At 39.0% G+C, this 21,319-nt stretch overlaps 1 protein-coding gene across 3 annotated transcripts; it reads right to left on the bottom strand.

Moving 5' to 3' along the window:
• Positions 1-460: 460 nt before the first annotated feature.
• tbx15 (T-box transcription factor 15) lies at positions 461-20,767 on the bottom strand. Of its 3 annotated transcripts, none has more exons than XM_043248038.1 (8): positions 20,259-20,767; positions 16,296-16,503; positions 13,604-13,705; positions 10,926-11,097; positions 7,935-8,102; positions 6,906-6,970; positions 5,653-5,750; positions 461-2,645 (listed from the first exon to the last, which is right to left on the bottom strand). In XM_043248038.1, exons 1-8 carry the CDS (start codon positions 20,458-20,460, stop codon positions 1,810-1,812), a joined length of 1,851 nt encoding a protein of 616 aa, XP_043103973.1. In that variant the 5' UTR covers positions 20,461-20,767; the 3' UTR covers positions 461-1,809. The 3 variants fall into 3 exon arrangements, with proteins under 3 accessions (XP_043103973.1, XP_043103975.1, XP_043103974.1); XM_043248040.1 differs by having other exon boundaries at positions 20,665-20,765; XM_043248039.1 differs by lacking the exon at positions 20,259-20,767 and adding an exon at positions 19,320-19,467.
• Positions 20,768-21,319: the final 552 nt, after the last annotated feature.

Here is a 21,319-nt window from a genome sequence, read left to right as displayed (position 1 = left end):
GGAAAACAGGTGTTTCTAATAGAGAGAGATGTCTCCACGGTCTTCTACCCCGTTTACTTTCTGATGATGATTCAGATATGATATTTCATGGTTGGAACCGAGCACATGATGGGAAGTGATCTGAGAAAGAAGAAAAATAAAGAGGAACAGAGAGAAAGAAAAAAAATTTACTCACTTCTGAAGACATCCATGTAATAGATGCTGATTGTGCTTTTAAATCAATGAAGTCTGTGCTGGGATAATGAGGACCAAAGCCCAGACATGAGAGAAGTGATCATAAATACATACTGTAAACGTATTAAGAGCAGACATATTAAAACCAGAAATGTAAAAATTACCAACATCCAGCGTCTAACAGATTCCTCTCTTCCCAATCCCTCTTGCCCTCATTCGCTCTCTTTAAACAGGTGGCATATTTATATGCATCACCACAGTGAAAAGGATGAATTTGATCCACATGGTCATCTCTTTCTTCTTTATTTCAAAGAGAACAGCAGGATCAATCCTTTGTTTTTACACGTTTATTTTTACACATATTGACTTTCAAATATATATTTTTTTGCTTTCTCTTTATCTCAAGCCCATGATTATAATAGAGGAAAAAATAAAGGGCATGAGTTAGATTGCAATTGATTAGCAAAAAAAAACAACTTTCTTGAGTTTTTGTACTTAAATCCTTCTGCTTTATGTGAGAAACTGTGTGTATGGTAAAACTAAACATACATAAATATTCACATATGTAGATCAATATTCTGTTGTGAAAGACAAATCTATGATCATTTCTGTTTTGACATCCATCATATACTGCATGACGTCATATTAAAACCACAACCAAAAGCAACAAAGCATGCTTGATTTTTTTTTTCAAGAAACATACAGAGGACTTATAATGTTTATTTAATGAGCTTTATGTGCTTGGCACTTGTATTTACAGTCTTAAAAGCCTAAAACATTATTGTTCATTACTCCCACACTATTTAAATTCAACATACACTGGCCATATAATTGCTTAGCATTTAAATATATTCATTTACAAACACTCCAAAGCATATACCTTGTCTTCCTATGGTTTTTATCCACACAACAATTTAAAACCTATGTGCTTTGCGTGCATTCACTATTGCTCAAATGTCATGTTCCACTCAGGATATGGTTAAGCCTTTTCCAAACTAAAAGGCAAAGATTTATCATTTCAGTACAGATTGTCAGAATCATACAGAGACCCTGTTATTACAGGAGGATTTTACTTTGCCATCCTGAGACTCCTCATCTCTGATAGAGTCAGTGAGCTCATAACAAGCATCATATATACTATCAACAACGAAAACGTAATACTGACGACACTTATTCGCTCACAGTTATGAGGGCATTTTGTTCATGTTCTGTCTCTTGTTCTTGTGGGATATTTAAGGGGCCATTATTGCACCAAATATGAATCCTTATCAGAATCCATTTTGTAAAAATCAAACCTCAGTTGATTTAGTTCAGTTTTGCACATTGTTGAGATGGGTCAGCAACAACAACTTGAAATGGTTATTTTTAGCTTGTATATCCATTCTTTTTGATGCCAAGTAACACTTCAACTCCATTTTAGTCTGACGATACACACACGAAGGCGTGTGTGTGTATAATAAGTCCACACTGAACAGCTGGTGTCACCAACGTCATAATGGCAAACTGCTCACACCAATGTGTCAGACATTTTGAATAATAAAACTCTGAAAACCCAGTAAAGCTGAGCAAAAAAAAAACTGCAGCAGCTGTTTGTGTTTGGTGTTTTGATCTGTTTTTGGTTTATTTTCAATGGCTTCAAACCATATGCATGGACATCTGTGTAGACGAGCCATACTGGCGGCCGTCGCAGCTGCCAGCCCCCTGCTGGCTGCCAGCGGGGTTGCCGATCATGTGCATACTGTCCATGCCGCTGTTGGACAGGTACTGACGTTCGGCGAATGCTCCCGCGGAAGAGGAGGAGCACAGTAAGCCACCCTGAGGTTTCTCTGGGCTGGCAGCCAGGCGCGGTGAGGCCGGGAAGTTGTATCCGTACAGGTTGTAGGGATTATGAAGGGAAAAGGCGTTATATGTGCTCTGCTGCACATGATGATGGCTCCCAGAGAACATGTGGGCGGAGGAAGGGGAGGAGCCGGATGAAGCCGATGACCCAGAGGCGGAGCTCGACCCTGCCTGCATAACGTACTGCAGTTGGGACGCGGGAAAAGAGGCCAGCTGACTTCCATATGCATCCATCTTGCCTCCACCACTGCCGCCGCTGCCGTTACCAGCAGCCAATGAGGCATGAGCCCCTCCCTGCATTCCAGCAGCAATGAGAGAGGAAGTCCTCTGAGGCAAGAAGGAATCGGAGGCCTGGGCAGAGGTTACAGCGCCCCCTGTGGTCTGGAGGCGGCCGTAGGAGCCGTCGGTTAGTCCTCCGTAGCCCTGCAGGGCAGCCATGTTGCTCCTGGCACATGCGGGGTACTCAGACAAGCCCAGGTTACACAGCTGGCTCTCCCTGCAGCCCACATTGAAGGTGTTGGGTGCCAGATGGAAAGTCGGAGGGGAGCAGGAAGGGGAGAGGAGGTGTGTCGCACCAGAGGGCGATGGAGTGCCAGTGCTGGAGGTAGTGGGAGAGGTGCCAGTGCTCCCTCCTGAAAAACAGAGTCAGCAAACATTCAGAAACATCCAAACCCCAAAGACACACTGTAGATACATGTTCCTATGCATGAAGAATAAGTGCACACACAAGAGGAGAACGGTGAGACAGAGCCAGCTCTGAAAACATGCACACTGTCCAACAATCACACCAAGAGCGTATCTCTTATTTCATTCCGTGGACCACGGGCAGTCACCATGGCTCCTTAGGGAGAACATTTCATCTGGGTACAAGAGAGGCCTGTTCAAACCTGGCAACAAGTGCCACAAATTAACCCATAATGGAGAGCTCATCTCCACAGTGCTAGTCTACATTCTCCGAAAGTAGCTGAGCTTTCCTAAAGGGATTGACTCTTTCCAATCCAGTATTATATTATTTCTTCTGTGAAACACAAAATAACACATTTTGAAATGTCAGTGGTTTTTTGTCCATACGCTGAAAGACAGTGGGGACCAATTTTGGACCCAACTGACTTTCACTGTATGGACAGAAGCAGTTTTTCAAAATATATTATTTGGAACAACATGAGGGTGAGTGAATGATGACAGAATAAAAAAAAAAAACGTCTATAATTATTAAAGTTTATAATTAACATTTTTAACCACTTTAAAATTGAAAATCTTTTTCCTTTTTTCTGTACTTTTCAATGCAATACCCTGGGTGAGGAATTCATATTTCAAGGATTCTAAATACCTACTACCATCCAAAATGAGTAAATTATTTATTAATATTATTATCAATTAAAAACATATAATAATAGATTAGCAAAGATGCATTCAATTCCGAAAATGTATAATGGTTTCTGCAAAAAAATAAAAAATAAATAGGGCAGATGTTTTCTGCATTGATGACAATAACAATAAGTGTTTCTTGAGAATGAAAAAAAGAATATTAGAATAATATCCAAAGGGCCTTGTGACATTGAAGAATGGAGAAATGACTGCTGAAAATGTAGCTTTGCCATTACAGGAATAAATGTAATATATACTATAAATTTCAATAACAATAATTCACAATATTATGCCTACACTCAAATAAAATGCTTCTTCCAAAAACCAAAAAGTACTGATGCCAATCTTTTAAAAGTGCACCTTTGTAAACCACTGGTAATTGTTGTTCTTTGCAGATTTGCAGTGGCAATGTGATTTATGCCTTTTTAATAATGGCTTGTCTCGCTCTTGCATATAAGCTGAGCTTTTATTGAGTACAGTTTGTATTATACTTTTTCGGACTGTAAGTATACAAATAAAATGTTCTCTTCTTCACTTCTTCACATTTTCCATCACTGTTTGACATTTTGATTTGTTTGACACAGAAACAAAATATGGCGCATGAAAGTTTCTGTGCCTAAAATGCATAAATATTTAATAAGACAAACAGTTTCTTGTGAAAAAACTGGCCATTACATTCTTACACAGCTTTGTTTAACATTGTATACACCTGGCACCAAAATACAGGGTTACCGCTGTGTGAGACATTGTTTTACCTAGGTTTGAAAACGGGTTTAAAGAGACAATAACCAGAGGTTTTAAGCAAAGTGTGAAAACCCCATTACATGTCTTGTCAGGTACAACCATCTCAGGGATAATGTGACAAATGTTGAAAATGTGGTTTTAATTTCATAACAAGCATGTCTGGTCAACAGAGCGCTGACCGTCTTCTCTCAGTATGACAGGCAGCATTTGGGCATATGTTCATAGAGGGAAAAAAATTCACTGGCACATATACATAGCGAATAAGTCAAACCCTTGGAACTGAATGATAGCGGTGGGATATCTACCACATATTTCTTTATTAATGAGAAGTTGGCCAGCGCTCAGTTTGTTGTTTTGAAAAACTAGTCTGCTCTACGGCTCAGAATGGGAAAGAAACTAAATAATTCAGAATTCTCTTGGCTGAGGCCTGGGCCAGCTCCATATGCGTTCGATAATACAGCTGAGTTCTGGTTCGCACGACGTGGTTCTGTTCTGTTGGCTGAGGGAAAGGAGACCTCTCGGTGATGTCATGTTTTCCCCCTGTTGTCAGGCTGGGGTGAGAGAGGCTTCAGTGGTGCTTTGAGAACAACTAATTACTCCAATAGATCTGCATGTAGTTCTTGAGGGCAGTCTGTTTAAGGCTGCGAGGGCAGGGGCGGAGGGAGAGAACACAACGTTTTGTCAGCCGTGCGAGAACTTTAATTAACATTTAATCTGTTTCGTGAAGTTTGTGATGACAAACAGATGTCTACTCAGACAAAATACCGTGCTCACATTACTCTGACCTTATGACGGGAGAAAAAAAAAAAAGTAGTTACATCAATATTTGATCATCTGCGCCAAAACATTAGCTATGAGTAAGAGACTGAGCTAATGAGATGGTTTTAGCAAAATTCACAAGAAGGTCTTGAATGACTTGGATGACGTCCGCCATCATTTATTTACCCTAATGCTGTTTCAAAACAAACTCAAAGTACCATGAATGTACCATCTTGTGTGATATATGAAATCATATGATCATGTTGTTTGAGAAGAAGACTGAAATGTACATTGTCATTCACTGACAATCTTTATTACAATATTCTATCATTATATAGCTCGATTAGTGAATACTCAATAAAAAAAACATAATGAAAATAATTATTTAATAAATATTGATATTACGTTTTCAATATTTTCAATATTTATTTTGTTAAATAATGATTTTTGGACTATTTCTCACAAAGAAATGATTATGCGGTTTATTTTAGGGTGAACTGTTCCTTTAAGAGGCTGAAGTACGGAAATAATATTTGATCTGTCAAACATTCATTTAGACAACCTCACTCTTGGACACAAAAAGACCAGATTGTCCAACTTGTCCCACCCATTGCAGAGCTCCCTACAGGCTTAGAGTCATTCATAAATCCACTGTGGTATGTGATTATTGTGGCCACACAGTAACTTTAAAAATGATTTATGAAGCAATATTTTGAAATACGAAGCCTCCGCTGTTCAAGTAGACATGTTAAAAACATCTCCGCATACCTTGCTGTTTCTGCATGTTCGTGAAGTCCTCAAATGTCAGCGTCCTCACTGGAGGTCTCCAGAAAGCATAGGTCTCCATTATAGCCTCCAACCCCGTCCTGCACGAGGGACAGTAACAGAGAAAGCCGGAAGAAGAGACGTGAGATGGCAGAGAAAACAGGTGAGCCCGTTAGATTATGCACATGAGGCAGCGGCAAAAAGGGAGAAACAGAGGGGGAGTTTGAGGAAACTGGAGCCTGTAAAAAGGAGCAGGTTTTTACTGTGCACATAAATCTGGGTGATGTTTCATCTGTGCTCTGTACATGGCTCCCCTTCCTGTGTGATTTACTCCTCTTTGCAGCTCTCCTTTAGCGGCAGTAATTCTCTACTCCTTTCTGCTTGTTAGTGAGATGCTCTAATGACTCACTGATGCACTGGCTGAGACTGAATCCAAACACTGCTCACCAAATGAAAGACTTATATTTCCTTTTAATACAATACATTAAAATGGTGATTTATATCTTAGTTAAGCGAAACTGATTCCACCGATAATCAAAAGCTAACATTACAACTCAATCTGTGGTTTGTAAACTGAGATGAGAGAAGGATCCAGCGCATAAATGGAACTGTAGTTACTTTGTGACTGATCAACGGTTTTATTGTACGAAAAAGCCTTTTATTAGCATTCGTTTTATAAGGATATATGTGTGAGGGCAAGAGCATTTTCTATATATATATCTTACTCCCGAATAATCTTTTCATCTCTATTTTTCTGCAATGAAAATCTAACGCTAGTTCATAAATCAGGCGGTCTATTGTTTGAAAAATGAAAAAAGATGTCTCAAATATCTGTGGCGATAATACTCTCCAGATGGAAGGGTGCTTTCATGTGCTGAGGGTCTGTCTCAGACTTTCTCGTAGTATACGACTCGCATCTTATAGAGACTGAGCAATGAAGTGCATGGAAATAGAGCGAGAAGGAAAGAAAGGCGAGTGAAAGGGTGGGCGAGATTGAGGGAAAGGAGTTAAAAAAGCGAGAAAAGGAAAGACAGGAATTTTTCTTTCCGCTGCCCTCAATCAGATCGCTTTATCACAGATCGACTAGGCTTTCTTGGCAGCCAAACGAGGGAGTGATTTTAATGTAGCAGGACGTGGGATTAGGAGGGATCTCCTGGGGTTCATATCCATATGAAAGGCCACTGCAGAGATATGTGTGTATTTGTGCACACAGCATGGACAATACGGAGCAAGGGTAAGATTTCCTGAAAATCTACCTGTTTCTCCCTGAGTCCCGGAATCCTTTGGCAAATGGGTTGCGGTCGATCTTTAGACGGGTAATCTGTTACAAGAGAAGAAGTCCAAAACAGACTAATTTAATAATATTTTGACATATTCAGACACTTTCGTCATATCACTTTAATAATAAACATAAACTTTTTTTTTTTCAATTGGTGGGTTTTGAAACTGATATGTGATATAGTTTTATTATGGAGTGCACTGTATATTGGTACTGCATTGATGATACTGGGTGATATAAAAAAAACTTTTTATTTTTATTTAATATAATAAAAACAAAGTTATTGGTAAATAGTGCTCTTAAATAATAAATCGCTACGAATCAAATGCAGTTTTAAAGTTATATAAAGTTTTTGATTGTGTGTATTTATTATGCATATTTATAAATATAGAAACATGCATGTGTATTTAATGTGTATTTGTAATTAAAAAAATGTAACGTTTACATATTAAAAATATTTATATATGATATTAACTATATAAATATATACATGTAAATGTAAATATTTTAATATATGCTGCATGTGTATTTCTATATAGATAATAAATATACACAACACACACACATAATATGTAAACAAAAACCTAAAACATTTCTTTGTTTGACAGCACTAATATATAACTATATATATATATGCATGGTTTAAGATTTAGATTAGCTAATTCTCTCTTAAAGTTTATCTTTAAAAATAACTAATGATTTATTAATGCTGCTACTTGTGATTTTTGACAAATCTCAAAATTAACTAAAATGATACTACTGTAATGTCCTTATTCACTTGTATAATATAAAACAATTGATTTTTGTTTTTAGTGTTTATCATTTAAACTGAATATAGTATAGAATTTTAATAGCATTTATAAGCCATAACAAAAAAAATCAGCTACAATTTTAGTCCATTCCCAGTTGTATATGAAAATATCATATTTAGACACTTTCATATATTTCGACTCCTTATATATTAACACCTGAACTATGTGCTGTACACTGACAGTCAGTAATGGACCTGTTGGTTCTGGTAGGCTGTGACCGTGGTGAAGACGGTCTCAGGGAAGCTGAACGTCTTTACTCCTTCCCCAGTAGGAACAGGTTTGGTTGGAGAGAGCTCGCTGCTGAAGTCCTTCCGGATCACGTGGACGCGGGGCTGATATTTGTGCATCGAGTGCAGGATGATCTAGAAATAAAGAAAGTCATATCATCAGCTACTCCATCGCAACCACAAGCGCACATTTCTGCAGCTGTATGGATTAAATGTCTGTGGCATAATGAGGCTGTGAATATCAAAGCAGCTTAGTCCATTATGAGAACATGCTGTATCACAGTGTGTACACATGTTGATGAGATATGAATCAGGCCGACTCGAGGGTGAGTATCTCACACCGATGTGTTGGCGTCAGAGCATGGAGGCTGTAGCCTTCCCTCCGGCCCTTAGTCTGTTTCTAATTACTCCCAGTGTCAGTGTGCGTCTCCTGGGTCCACCGCAACCGAGGAGGTCAGGCAGGAGAAGAGAGGCCTTTGCAAAACAGCTTGATGACAGTAAATTTAATATTCCAGCTCCCCCCTTCCTATCCAATCCAAATGCACAGCCCAGGAGAGCCCAGCGCTGCCCAAGGCCAGACAACACCAGCTCAATGAAGACCGACTGCAGAGAGGAAGTGTTCAAAGCCGCACTGCTGTAATTCCACAGATCCGAGATATTCAGGACTCAGAACATTGTCTGGGGCCAAAAAAAAATTGCAGGTGATATCTGAGCACAAGATGTGTGCCAAAGTTGTACTATTCTGAACTACACAACTAACTAAAGCTGTTAATGTATATATAAGTTGAAGAAGTTATTTACACACACACACACACACACACACACACACATATATATATATATATATATATATATAAAATTGTATTTTATAGTTTTGGTTAGCTGTTTTTTGAAAGTTATGTTTTAACCTAGTCAAAAAAAAACAACAACTGCATTTTGGTTGAGATTAATTGGAAGGCACAATGAAAAGAGCTGTTAAAACGTTACACACTCTCTCCCTCTCTCTCTCTCACTTTGTATTTGCAATGAAACTGCAATCTAAATGATTTCTTGTCAGAAGGAGAAATGTGAGGATTTGTATATTCCATGGCGGCAAGGTCCCACACAGGACGTTCCTGGGTTAACTTCAATTCCGGCCCTCGTTCGCCCTCCGGGCAAACAAAAAAGAAAGTCTCTTTTTATGAGGTTGTGGTATAAGAAAGTCCCCTCTCCTCTTCCTGAAAAAACACCAGCCTGCTGCAGTTGTAACACCCGTATGTTATTACATTTGTCAGAATAGTCGAGTGATAGCATCAGCGACTCGAGTCAAAACAGCCCCATATGCAGTGGAGATGCCAGTAGAGCAGCGAAGTTCGCAGACGTGGCCTTAGGCAACTATTTTACCCACACCAACCCTGCATCTAAAATACTGATACGCCGTATATCTCTGTAAAGAATACGCAGCCTGTCATGTGCAATTACTCTATATTCCCTGCCCTCAGTTCAACAGCACTATTCCACTGGTCATGGGCTACAATTATAAATGAATAATCAAAGAATAATATTGCACTATTTCAGACAAAAAAAAATACATTTAACTTAAACTGAGTAAAACATTTTAAAATAAAATAAAAAAATTTACACTAATGTTTACACTACACTGCAAAACAATCACTTATCTGAGTGAAAGTGCACTTTGAGTTAAAACTGAAAGATTAAGTTTGAATAGACCATCAAGGTATATCAATATGTTCATGATATCAATTATAATATAGCCTATGATCAGTATATTATTTGTACATTTAAACCCTGGGTTTAGCCCAAGCATAAAGAACGGACAGTCAATCTCGAAACATGAGGAAACATTGAAAGAAAACATGAGGTCTAAGCCTTTAAAACCATACTGAGCAAATTAAGCACATTTTTCTTGTGGGTCTCATTATTCTGGACATAGCTGAATGTATCACCCCATTTCTCACTGTCACTGAACGATATATAACCATGACAACCTAACAAAACCTGCCGGGGATGAGAGTGTCCTCTGATGGTCTGATAATAACATCTTTCCCGTGCACTCAGTCCTGTAGTGCAAAGACTCAGAGCCAGGCGCAAGAAACACACACTTTAACAGCGACACAAAAAACAGTGTTCACGTGCGTGAAAACAATTTATATACGTTTGAGAAAAAAATTTATGTATTTCCAAACAATAACATGTGCATACATTCCATATGTGTTCAGCTGTTGTTCAGCACAGACGCATTGGGAATATCAGTCAAGTACAATAAAATCAATCTTTTTCCAGTGTTGCCAGTCCTTCAGAGAATACACTGAATAATGATTTTCTTGCTTGAGAGAATATACAGATGTCTTTTGGGCAGATACGGGGGTTGTAATCTATCAACTTGTGTGTGTTATGAATACAGTGATGCGGAAAAGCAGGTGTATGCAACATCTAATGTGCAAATGTTGCATTTTTCGTGTTATGTTGGTGGCCTTTATTTTATATAAGTAATGAAACATATAATCTGAGGTTGTAACCTTTTTCAAGTATCTTAAAAAGATCAGCAGTTTTATTAAACAAATGTGAAAAATTGTTACAGTTTAAAATAATCTATTTATTCCTGTTACTGCAAAGCCAAAATTTCAGCAGTCATTATTAGTTGTTTTCAGTGTCACATTATCCTTCAGAAATTATTCTAATATGCTGATTTGGCACTTAAGAAATATTTATTATTATTATTATCAATGCTGAAAACAGTTGTGCTGCATGATTAACAATTTTGTGGAAACTATGATACATATTTTGTGTGATGAATAGAAAGTTCGAACAACATTTATTTTCAAATTTAAATCCTAATAAATGTCTTTATTAGATCAATTGAATGTGTTAAATATCAAGCAGCGAATAAAGAATTAAATGCGTATGTATATACAATGACATCAGCATTACTCTCCGTGTAATTAAAAGTGCACTCACATGGCCTTGATCATCCAGCTCATTGTTGGTGAGTTTGAGTTTGTCAAAGCTGACCACTTGTCTCATCCAGGTGTCTCCTGAAGCCAGTGAATCCGGGTGGATGTAAACCCTGGGCGGCACTGGCGAATCTGCATTTCCTGCCACCATCCACTTTGAGCTGTGATACACATACCTGCAAAAACGAGCATATAATTGCCACGATGCTCAGTTCGCGTGTGTGGCCTATGAGTCGGTGTTGTTAACAATACCAAAAAATTACTCATGCGCTCATACGTCCAACTTTTGATTGTTCAAAACGCTTCTATCAGACCGTACAAATTCAAGATAAACAAAATATCCAACTGAACCTTATTTTTTGCACTGTTATAAAACCAACCCGTGCTAAAAGTATGTTTATAGTACCATAATTAATGGAAAGCTTTAAAAAGGCTCTGATACATGTGGGCACTCCTAAAGTGCTGTTTGCAGGGCATTTCCTCAGCTGACTGCCTGAGGCACAGCTGGATGCCTTTAGTTCTGGCCATGCGCACAGTTGAAAGTGCTTAACTGCGACGCCTCTGCCAAAGTCATCACCCAGCTCTCAAACATGAACGAAACTCTCATTTGGCCCCTTTTGTTATTGCTTGGCGGCATTAAACATCCTCCGTGTCTGTCTTATTCTCTCCCAGAGCACCCCACTAACGCGGCCGTGAATGTGCGTGGCGTGCATGTGTGTTCGTGCGCATTAATCTGTTGATCTTAAGTTAAATAGATAAAGGCCATATTTATTCGTAAAAAAAAAAAGTGAGCTTAAAACAAAAACACTCATTGTTCGTCCTTCGCACACATGCGCATATAGTGCCAGGCATTTTTGTAATTTCCTGTTTGGAGTCCTGTTTAGGGTTATGCTCTATGTAGCAGGGAAAGTGTTAAAGAAAAGGGAAACCTAAGACCAAAAAGGACTGGAAATTTGATTAGCCCTCTTTCATCTTTCATAAATCTGCCATCTGGCACTAGCACAATCAATAAAGATCCAACTTTATGTGACACCTTTTTGGACAGATGGTGGAGCGACTGCCCATTAGAGTCCAGCAATATTTAACACGTGCAGTACACCGCATGCGAAAGCATCTACATGCATTTAGATCAATTGGGCTGTTATAATTGCAAAGACCATTCAGTCTAAAAAAGACTAAATAGTTTTCTGAATGGCTTACTCGACTTCAGTTACTTTCTCATGCACACAACACAGCAGCATATAGACAAAGTTATATATCGGGTTATTTTACTGACAGAGTAAGTGATACTCTGAAGCGTGTGCGCTACGTTTACATCGGGTTGAGTTTGCACCATGTGCATTTACTGTATGGAAAAAAAAAAGAGGAAAAAGACGGGGGAAGCCTGAATTTGACAGCTACATGGACAAAGGAAAAAATAAGAGACAAACAGGGTAACACCTGAATGGAGACAGGGAGCTAGCGCACACAGGATATTTGTGAATAAATTAGGTTTGCGCCTGCAACAGAAATCTGAAAATCTAGGCCGCTCCGTATTTTCTTACTCCTTCTCTCAAATATACGCCATACCAAATAGCCACATTAAAGAGCAAAGTAATTCAAGTAACATGTAAAGAAAGATTTAACAAGTCTAGTATAAACTCTATGTCCCTTGAAAAGGGCATTGCGCCTAAGTAAAGTGAGTAAATTCCAATAAAGGCTGCGTTTCCAGACCCGAGCCCTCGAGACACATGAGGCATTCCAGTGACAGCTCTTTGCTCCGTTTGCAAAGCCTTGTGGTAAATTCCCCAGCCAGGAAGAAAATCCTATTTAATTTTACAAGATCTTTTGGCTTCTAAAATCCTCCATGATATTTGGGGGCTCTAAATGGTTGTCTTCAAGGCCAGTCCTAGAATGGCTGTGGTTTTATTTTCAGTAAATGCATGCATTAATCTAAATATAATTGTACTGGAAGATTATTGCGTTGTCCACTTAAGTGTCACAAATAATTAACACAGTAACATCCACAATGTTTCTAGCGTTTATTTACGATACGAGAAAATGTTAGGTAGCTGCACACATCGCAGCAGGTTCGAAACACATTTTATTGAAATGCGTCGCACTGATGTGTGACTAATAAAAAATAGAACTCCTTTAGCTTCTAAGGGCAGATTTCAGCCGTTTCCAGTTCTCAGACATCAGCTTGTGGGACTACAGCATACACACAACGCAAACAGTTGCAACGAATACAAAGAAAAATCAGACGCGTTTCCGGATTTAGGGTGATTGTAGAAAGAAACAAAGTGAGCTAACCAATTCCATGCTGATCATTAGGTTTTTATCGTTTACTATTAGCTAAAAATCAGCTTAATTTGGGAAGGATTAACAAGTTTGTAACAAGGCACGTGTAATTACAGAAAGGACAAGTGCACTACTGCAGTCTGTACATGCAGGCTTTAGCTGCATTCAAATAAAGCCTGTCTGTAAGCATGTGTGATGGAAAGTTGTCATGGTGAGAGCAAAATCACAGGGACACACTACACCACCTTCAGTGCTGATACGGCAACTCTGTCAGGGTTGCTTATTCATGTAAATCTCCCAGCCCATTTCAAGGGGGATCAGCTTCCCAGTTTATAGACAAATTTCCAGTTCGTTTTGTTATTTTCCTCCTTTCTCGCCGCACGCCGACAGAGCAGTGCTTACCTGTATCTCTTGTTATCCACGGGTACAATGTCCATGGCGATGTAATACTGCTGATGTGGATCCAGTCCCACGATTTTAACTCTCATAGCGGGGAACATTCTCCTGAAACGGAACAAATTGTAAATGCACGTTTAATTAACGAACGCACTGATAGCGTTGACATATATCGTAAGATTATTTAAATATGCTAAAAAATATCGATGCAAATATTGAAAGTGTAAAATAAGGTCAATTCAATGAAGCCAATGAATTAAATCGTTTAAATATAGATATTTATCTATGCTGTATTAATATATACAGTATTCTGACACCAACATAAATTAATAATAAATAATAATAACAATAAATAAATGCAATTTTTTTCATCTTTGAACGTGTAAAGATTGTCTTGTTGACCATTAGCAAATAGTTCCTTAAAAAGATTAAGAAAAACATTTTAAAAGCAGACCAATCAAAGAACTAAATATATCTATAAAATAGCTCAAACTAAATAATCTGAACAAAAGGGCCATATTTTAAAAGAGATTTTTGTCTGATTCCTCATTTTACACTTCAAAAGCAACTTCTTTGTCTTTTCATTTAAACGGCATAAATCTCTTTGTTCATAATGAGAGAAAAGTGTCTGGTGGCTCAACCCCCCCACCCTACACCTCGAAATTTATAGGGTTATTATTAGCAGGGGCATAAAATACGCCCAGCTATTCATGAAGCCTCGCTTCAAAATCAGAGTAATTATTATTTCAGCCTCTATTTTTTTTTTACAAAACATACAAATGAAGAGGCTATGGTAAAGCTTGTTAAATAGTTTGGACACGAGTTGCTTTGTCTGATGAATGGTTCTGGAGAAAGCTAAATTGTTTACTGTTCCAACGAAAAATTGCAACACCCGGGATTTATTGCAGCAGCGCGTGATCGGAAGAAAGGGTCTATTGAGGATGAAAACATCATGTCGTGTATAGACCCGAGCAATAGCTACAGTAAAATTTACAGAGAGAGACATTCGGACTGTTAGAACAATACTTTATAAAGCTAATTCTATCTTTCGCGTTTACATTTTTTAAGAAATAAAAACGGTTCCTTGTTGCTTTTTTTATTTTTGTGTTTGTCTGCACTATCCTATTCGTTACGATTACCGAAACATTTCAAACGTTTTATTCTCTGTAAACCGAGAGGCATAAATGACAAGTTTCGTACATTTTTATTTTTATTTTTATTAATAGCTAATAATTCTTCCCTGGCAACGACTCGTTTAACGAGCTCCATTTTTTTCTTCCTAAATAAAAAGTCACAACACGGACTTCTATTAATAATCTTTGCTTTACAGCCGTCCGGTGCGATCAGGAAGTATTCTTAAGCACAAGTTCAACCTGTGTTTTCAGAAAAGGAATTACAGCAATAAACGGAGACATGTTTTCATGTTGGTTTGATCGTAAAGTGTAAAAATGGCACGGAAATACCTGGCAATCCCGCCGAGAAAGAAAGGGGCGAAAGGTCTAACTGTGAACAGTATAGGTTAAGTTATATGCTCGGCTTGGGCTGTAATTGACGCCCAGAAGAGCGAGAAAACGCGAAACATATTTCTATTTATTAATTAGAAACAGTTGTTGTTGTCCTGTTATAAAGCTAAGCAGCAGAATAGCCCCTGCCGTAGTCCGCCGTGTACATAGCTTGTGGTTTGTGATTAGGTACTTCTGCCCCCATGTGTAACACATTAGCGCCCGCAAAACACGGTTTTCATGTTTTCAGTCCCGAGCAGCCACATCCCTTCGCCGTATTTTACCTTGAAATTATTTACGCGTCAAAAAGGAAAGAGAAAGAGCACGTGTATATAGGTCTGTGGCAAATTGGAAAAACATAATCAATTGAAAAAAAAAAGCTTTAAATGGAATAAAATAACTAGAATTTTTAATATAATGTTTATTTAGCCAAGTTAGTTTTTTAGTACATTTTCGATTTATCTCATTTTCAACAAACTACTGAAAGCTTCCTTCAAATTGTTTTCTTTATTTTTTTTTAGGCACGGTGTAAACGTCAAACGAAAAGGCATTTTTACATTTTAGGCATAGCCTGTTTAAAATACTTTACTTGCACCTTTGTTGGAGTAAATATTTATACGACGAGGTTAAAAAAAAGTAAATGTCGTTAATAAAATTTTAATGATCAAACTTAAATAATGGTAATAATTATAATAACAGGCCCGCACTTAATGACCCTCACGCGCGCGTTCTTTTTGTTTCACGGTTTTCATTTGCCAATAAAAATGGCCGCACTCATTTAACTCTGAATCTTAATCAAATCTTTTCAATTAAAATGAATATTCATAAAATATAAATATTAAGCGAAATAGGCATGCCATTGTTAATAATTTAGACTTACTGCAGAACTTAAATTCAGAATAGCTACGAACGCAGAAGGTGCATCCAAAGCAGTTCAGTTAATATTATTTCAAAAAAATTAACAGTCGGACAAAAAAAAAGCAAGCGCCATAGTGACCCGTGATTCTTTATCACATCTTCGAGACGTTTGTTTTCACATTACACGCGATTTAATGCTTGGTTTTCGACATTTCGAGACATTTCGACTGCCCACACCAGGGACACGAATGAAATATTTTTAAATATGGTGCCACCGCCTGATCCAATGTGTTCAATTTCTCCGATATTTTTTTTTTTTTTTTTCGTGAAAGAGTTACCTTCCTGCCTTTGTGATGATCATTTCTGTGCCGATGTCGTGGAATCGTTTCCACAGGTCAGCGCACTGCAGCTCCACCTGGATCTCCTCCATGGAGGCTGAGGGCGAGGGGTCGCAGGCGGTGGGGGTCAGGTCCGCCGGGGAGCCGAACGAGCACGACGTCCTCTCCGCCAGACCCTCGCCGTCGGAGCCCGGGCTGGCCTCCGAATCTACAACGAGTAAATGAAATCATTATAAACGCCGGCAGCGCGAAGGAGGCCTCGGGAGGCCTGTTGACAATATTGACCCAGATCACCTGCAGCCGTAAAGGATAACGACTTGGATTCGTTCAGACGATCGCGGATTGCGGTCTTTGGATGTTACACTTTAAACGCAGCGAAATAAATAAAGTCGGAAATCTGATTCAGCACGCTGGCTCTATTTCTTAGCGTTTCCTGAAAATGCGCGTAGTGTGATGATTTTGGACGTGCGCGGGGTTAACAGACTAAAGACATTTTCCCTATAAACCGGCTGACTACAACCACCAAAAATAAAATTCACAGAACGAATGAAATTGTAAATAACATGCATAAAAAAATTGTCGATAAAATAAAAAGTTATTACGATGCTCTTTTGGATGCCCTTGTTCTTTGGCTCGTTTTCGAGATTTGGGGGGCAATTAAAAGATTACAACCATGCAGAAAAAGTAAAAAAAAAATTAATTAACTTTATTTCTATAGTGAAACTAAATGATTATTAGAACAACCAAGTTGATTTGGCCTAGCGCGTTAAACCAGACAAAAGCACAAAAAAACGCAATGTGAGGGAATAAAAGGTTATATAAGTGAGGTAAACGGAAAACTCACCAAAAAAAAAATCGAAGTACTGTGGTTGAATTATCTACAGATTTTATTATTCGAGTGTCTGCAGAACCTGAAATGAGCCGGATTGTTTTGGCGGTGTGTGTCATGTAAATGATGCTGTGCGACCGGCCAGCAGCCCTGGCCAAACCACCAGAACCCTCCGGGTCGGACTTCTCATCAACCTCCTGAGAGATTCAATCAGCGTAATTACAGTAATGAAGCCCGTCGTCTCTTTCACGCGATCTCTCAGGCATGTCCCCGACCCCGTCCAAACCCGTCGTTTCTGAGCTGCTGTCGTTGAGCCTTTCCACGAGTCTACACCCTCTGCCGGGGTTACCGCGACTTAACGCGACAAACAATACAAGCTAAAGCTGATCGTTGGCAAGCTTCGCATTTAACGTGGACAGTGCTGAGTAATCAATCAGCCGCCCTGGAGTTCATTTAGGCTGCAAAGGTGTCATTTCTGACTGCAAAGTGAATACGCATCGATCCAGTGTCTCTGATTTCACGCAAAGACGCAAACAATACATAGGCAATCACGGCCTACTAATAATAGAAGATTAATAGGCCGGTGTTTCTCCTGCCCGTCGATACCACAGCACGCTATTTTCACTTCAGCAAATTCATTTCGCCGTATAGAGCTTGAATTAGTTGTGAATGACCTAATTTTTTTCTTGGGACAGAGGCGAACTAAGCATGAAATTGCAGCGTAACCCAATCCGCCAGGAACAGAACCACCTGTTTCCGCTGGACTTCGTTCAGTCTCATGTAAGAGGGAGGTAATAAAAATAAAGATTAAGACTCCTTTTAAACGTACGCATCTGTCGTCTTTCGTTTTGACTCTTGTCTCTCTGGGAATTATGCAAGCGAGGGGGACAAATATGATGGTTTAAAAGATACCGAAGGAAAGTCACTTGAAAGACTACGAAACGCGGGGGCAGGATTCAGGAGGATCTAGAGGCCTGTGTTTTGAAGAATGTGAAGGCGCGATTAAGTAGGCTATGAACAAATACAGAACTCAAATCATATAGTATTCCTGATGTATTTTCATGAAACATCATACCCCTTTCGCTATCTGTTTGGTTTGTATCACGCATAGGCTACAACCCTGTCCACGTTTTATCTAAATCAGCTACGATTCATTAGAATAAATTTAATATTTCCATCTGTTCATTTATTTCAAAACGTCTTAAGCTTTTAAAAGCACCAACGAGCAAAGCTAAACTCGTATTACCTTAAACTGTCACCGATGTGCTGAATAAGCAAAACAGTAGGCCATAGCTAGGCTATATAAAATATGGATTATGGGTAGCCTATTTATGAGAGGAAATCGAGCCTAAAATCAAGGCCGTCGAGAATTACATTTCAAAGCGGAAAAAATACTCTTAATGTTGCTTGTAATTTATAATAATTTACAATAATTCGCGCCCTATACCTGCTCCGCTGAAGGCCGACTTTGGATTGCATTTAAATATTAACCATTTAAAAACGTACAGGCTCCTTAAATATTTGTGTCTGTAAATACATCAAGTTGTTCTAATATTTTGTGCTCGCACAAAGGGAAGCAGAAACTGACTTAAACACAGAATCGAGTCACCCGTGTGTGAAGAAGTCGAGCTCTGATAGATGAGAAGAAGGCGAGAATAACGTTTAATCTAATAACTCGATCCGGTGTTGTCCTTTTCTCGGGTCGTGTAGCGAAAAAAGAAGTTCTATTCTACTCAAAATATGAACTCGAGGTTTGGCCAAATAAGAACGTGAGCATTGTGCAGTTAAGTTAAAACGCTTTGTTAATTAATAAAAGAAAAATCGTTTAAAGTGTATCGATTGCGTGTCATCCAACCTGCGAGTGTCATTATAGGCCTGCTACAGAATACACTACCCCTAGGTCGGCGATTATTAGGTCTAGGCTATAAGTGAACGCGAATTTTGGGATTTGCACCAATGTTTTAGCTACGGTTCGACGTGAAAAAAAAAATGTTTCATTATGTCTGCTGTTATTCTTGATTTAGTAACCGTTATCTGTGCACATGGAGGCCTACGGTGACCTGTTGGCCCAAAAAGTGCAATCTCAAAGAAATCAAATCATATCTTGTTCGTTATTAAAAAGCAACCTACTAAAAGCTGTCTGACAGTTGCCTTTCTTTAAATACAATTAAAATGCTTGTTATAAGGACACTCACCTGACGCAAGTATCGCTGCCCTTTATTCAGAATCGCCCTCCTAACTTCTGTCTGTCCGCGCTCACCATTATTTTTAAAATGAGGCGAATGGTCATGTTTTAAAATCCAACTTGAATACAGGGCTTGCCTATATCAGAATATGTACAGAATGATCAGTCAGCAGCCTGTTGTGTGGAACTTAATGGTCTGCCTAATGGCAAATGCTTCTGAAGCGAGACTAATGAAGTGATGACTAACGTTGCAACAGTTGAACTACAGCGATGAAACCAAGAAACACACACACACACACACACACACACACACTCACATGTGCGCGAGCGCCTGCAAGCGAGAACTCGCCGGAGCGCTTATCTTTTTAGGCGATCTGGAAACGGGCGCAAACTGACATCTACAGGGAATAGCTTCACGCCGAGCGTACATATTTCCAAATAATTTGCATAAAGACATACTCTCCCTTTGACTTCATAAAGCACAAGAACAAGGTTTCACGGTTTGGTTTACCCGAAATTTAACCCACCGCTAAATTGTAATTAGGCCTAATTCACTTGCCTGAATTAAAACACAGATCCATTTCCCGATTAGCTAATAAATCATATGTTCTGTTGCAGAATGCAAAGCTTTGGTATTCCGATACTATTTTTCTGTCATGAATTGCTGTGCTTGAAGACTTTCTTGTGGAAAAAGGACTTAAAAAAATAGGAGTTTAAATTTAAATTGACTCACTATTAAAAAACATCTATCGTTCGATATTATTTAGACTATAATAGGCCCATTGCTGTACTGAATTAAAGTGATTTTGGGCTCACTGCATAGGCCTATAATTAACACATTTCAAAGCAGGGCATAAAGTTAGTCTGCAAATGCGGTTAAAGCGTATTATACGGTATGTTAAAAGGGAATTGCGTTGCAGTTGAGTCTGCCAAGTCACCACGCACTAACCCGGATCGATATCCAGACAATTAGCAGGATCCTCGCCTTCTCCCAATTGTCCGTTGCTCGCGAGGCTCTCCATAGACAGCTCCAGTTCCTTTTCTTCCCAGCCCCGTAGCTTCCGCTTCTTGTTTGTCCCGATCAGGGCTTCTACCGAAAAGGCGTGCGCTCGTGAACTCAGAGCGGCGGCGGATCGTCTCCTGTCACTCATCTCTCCCAACGCAAATCCAACGGAGGATAAATAGAAACTCCGTCCGGGCGGCAGGCGCGGGAATGCCGCACGCGCAAAATGTTTATAACGGGTGGATTTAGGTCTCCGGTGACGACGGTAATCCAAACCCCAGTCTAATGTGTGCCCTTTAAAGGCTTAAATATAAAAGAACCCATTCCCGACGAAGAGACTTTGGCTCAGTACCTTGTCCGAGAAGATAGTTCGTTAATATATCTCGATGTTTTGAGTCTCCGTCCAACTTCTCCACGTTTCTTTTTCTGTCGTTGAGTCCCCCTCTGATTGATATTCACTTCTGGAAAACTTTTTTCGAAGCGTTAGGGGCAACCCTCTCGGTGTTTGTCGAGTCCAGCACGACCAATGGGAAACGCGGGAAGGGAAAGAGCCAAAATATGTCGTCCAATGGAAGAGGAGAGAAATAACAAGCACGGTGGAGAAGCTAAACTGGAATTTGGAGATGGCCATCTTAAAGTGAATTAAGCCCATTCGATTTAACAAGCAGATAAAGTTGATATCTGTTCCGAAACATTTGGTTGTGCTCCTTTGGCTTTTAGCTTTTAGTTCGCATGAATAGCTACCCGATAAATATTTTTGAACAGTATTTTACAAACAATATTAGGTTTTTGTAGTTCGTCCCGGTGGGCCATTGTAAAATTAAGCAACCTATTTGACTTTTAAAATCGCTCCTTAATTTGCACGCATAAAATATCTATAACCTATAGGCCTTTATATAGGCTATATTTTTTTCCTAAATTACATGTCTGGGTAAACTTGACTGCCTTTTCCGTTTTGACAAAGCATATTTTGGTTAATATTGAACTTTCTATATACCACAATAAAG

This window comes from Puntigrus tetrazona, chromosome 9 (assembly GCF_018831695.1).
Source record: "Puntigrus tetrazona isolate hp1 chromosome 9, ASM1883169v1, whole genome shotgun sequence".
In the NCBI taxonomy this organism is placed as follows: Eukaryota; Metazoa; Chordata; class Actinopteri; order Cypriniformes; family Cyprinidae; genus Puntigrus; species Puntigrus tetrazona.
Note: the sequence above shows the minus strand (reverse complement) of the source record. Positions and strands in the feature narration are given on the sequence as shown.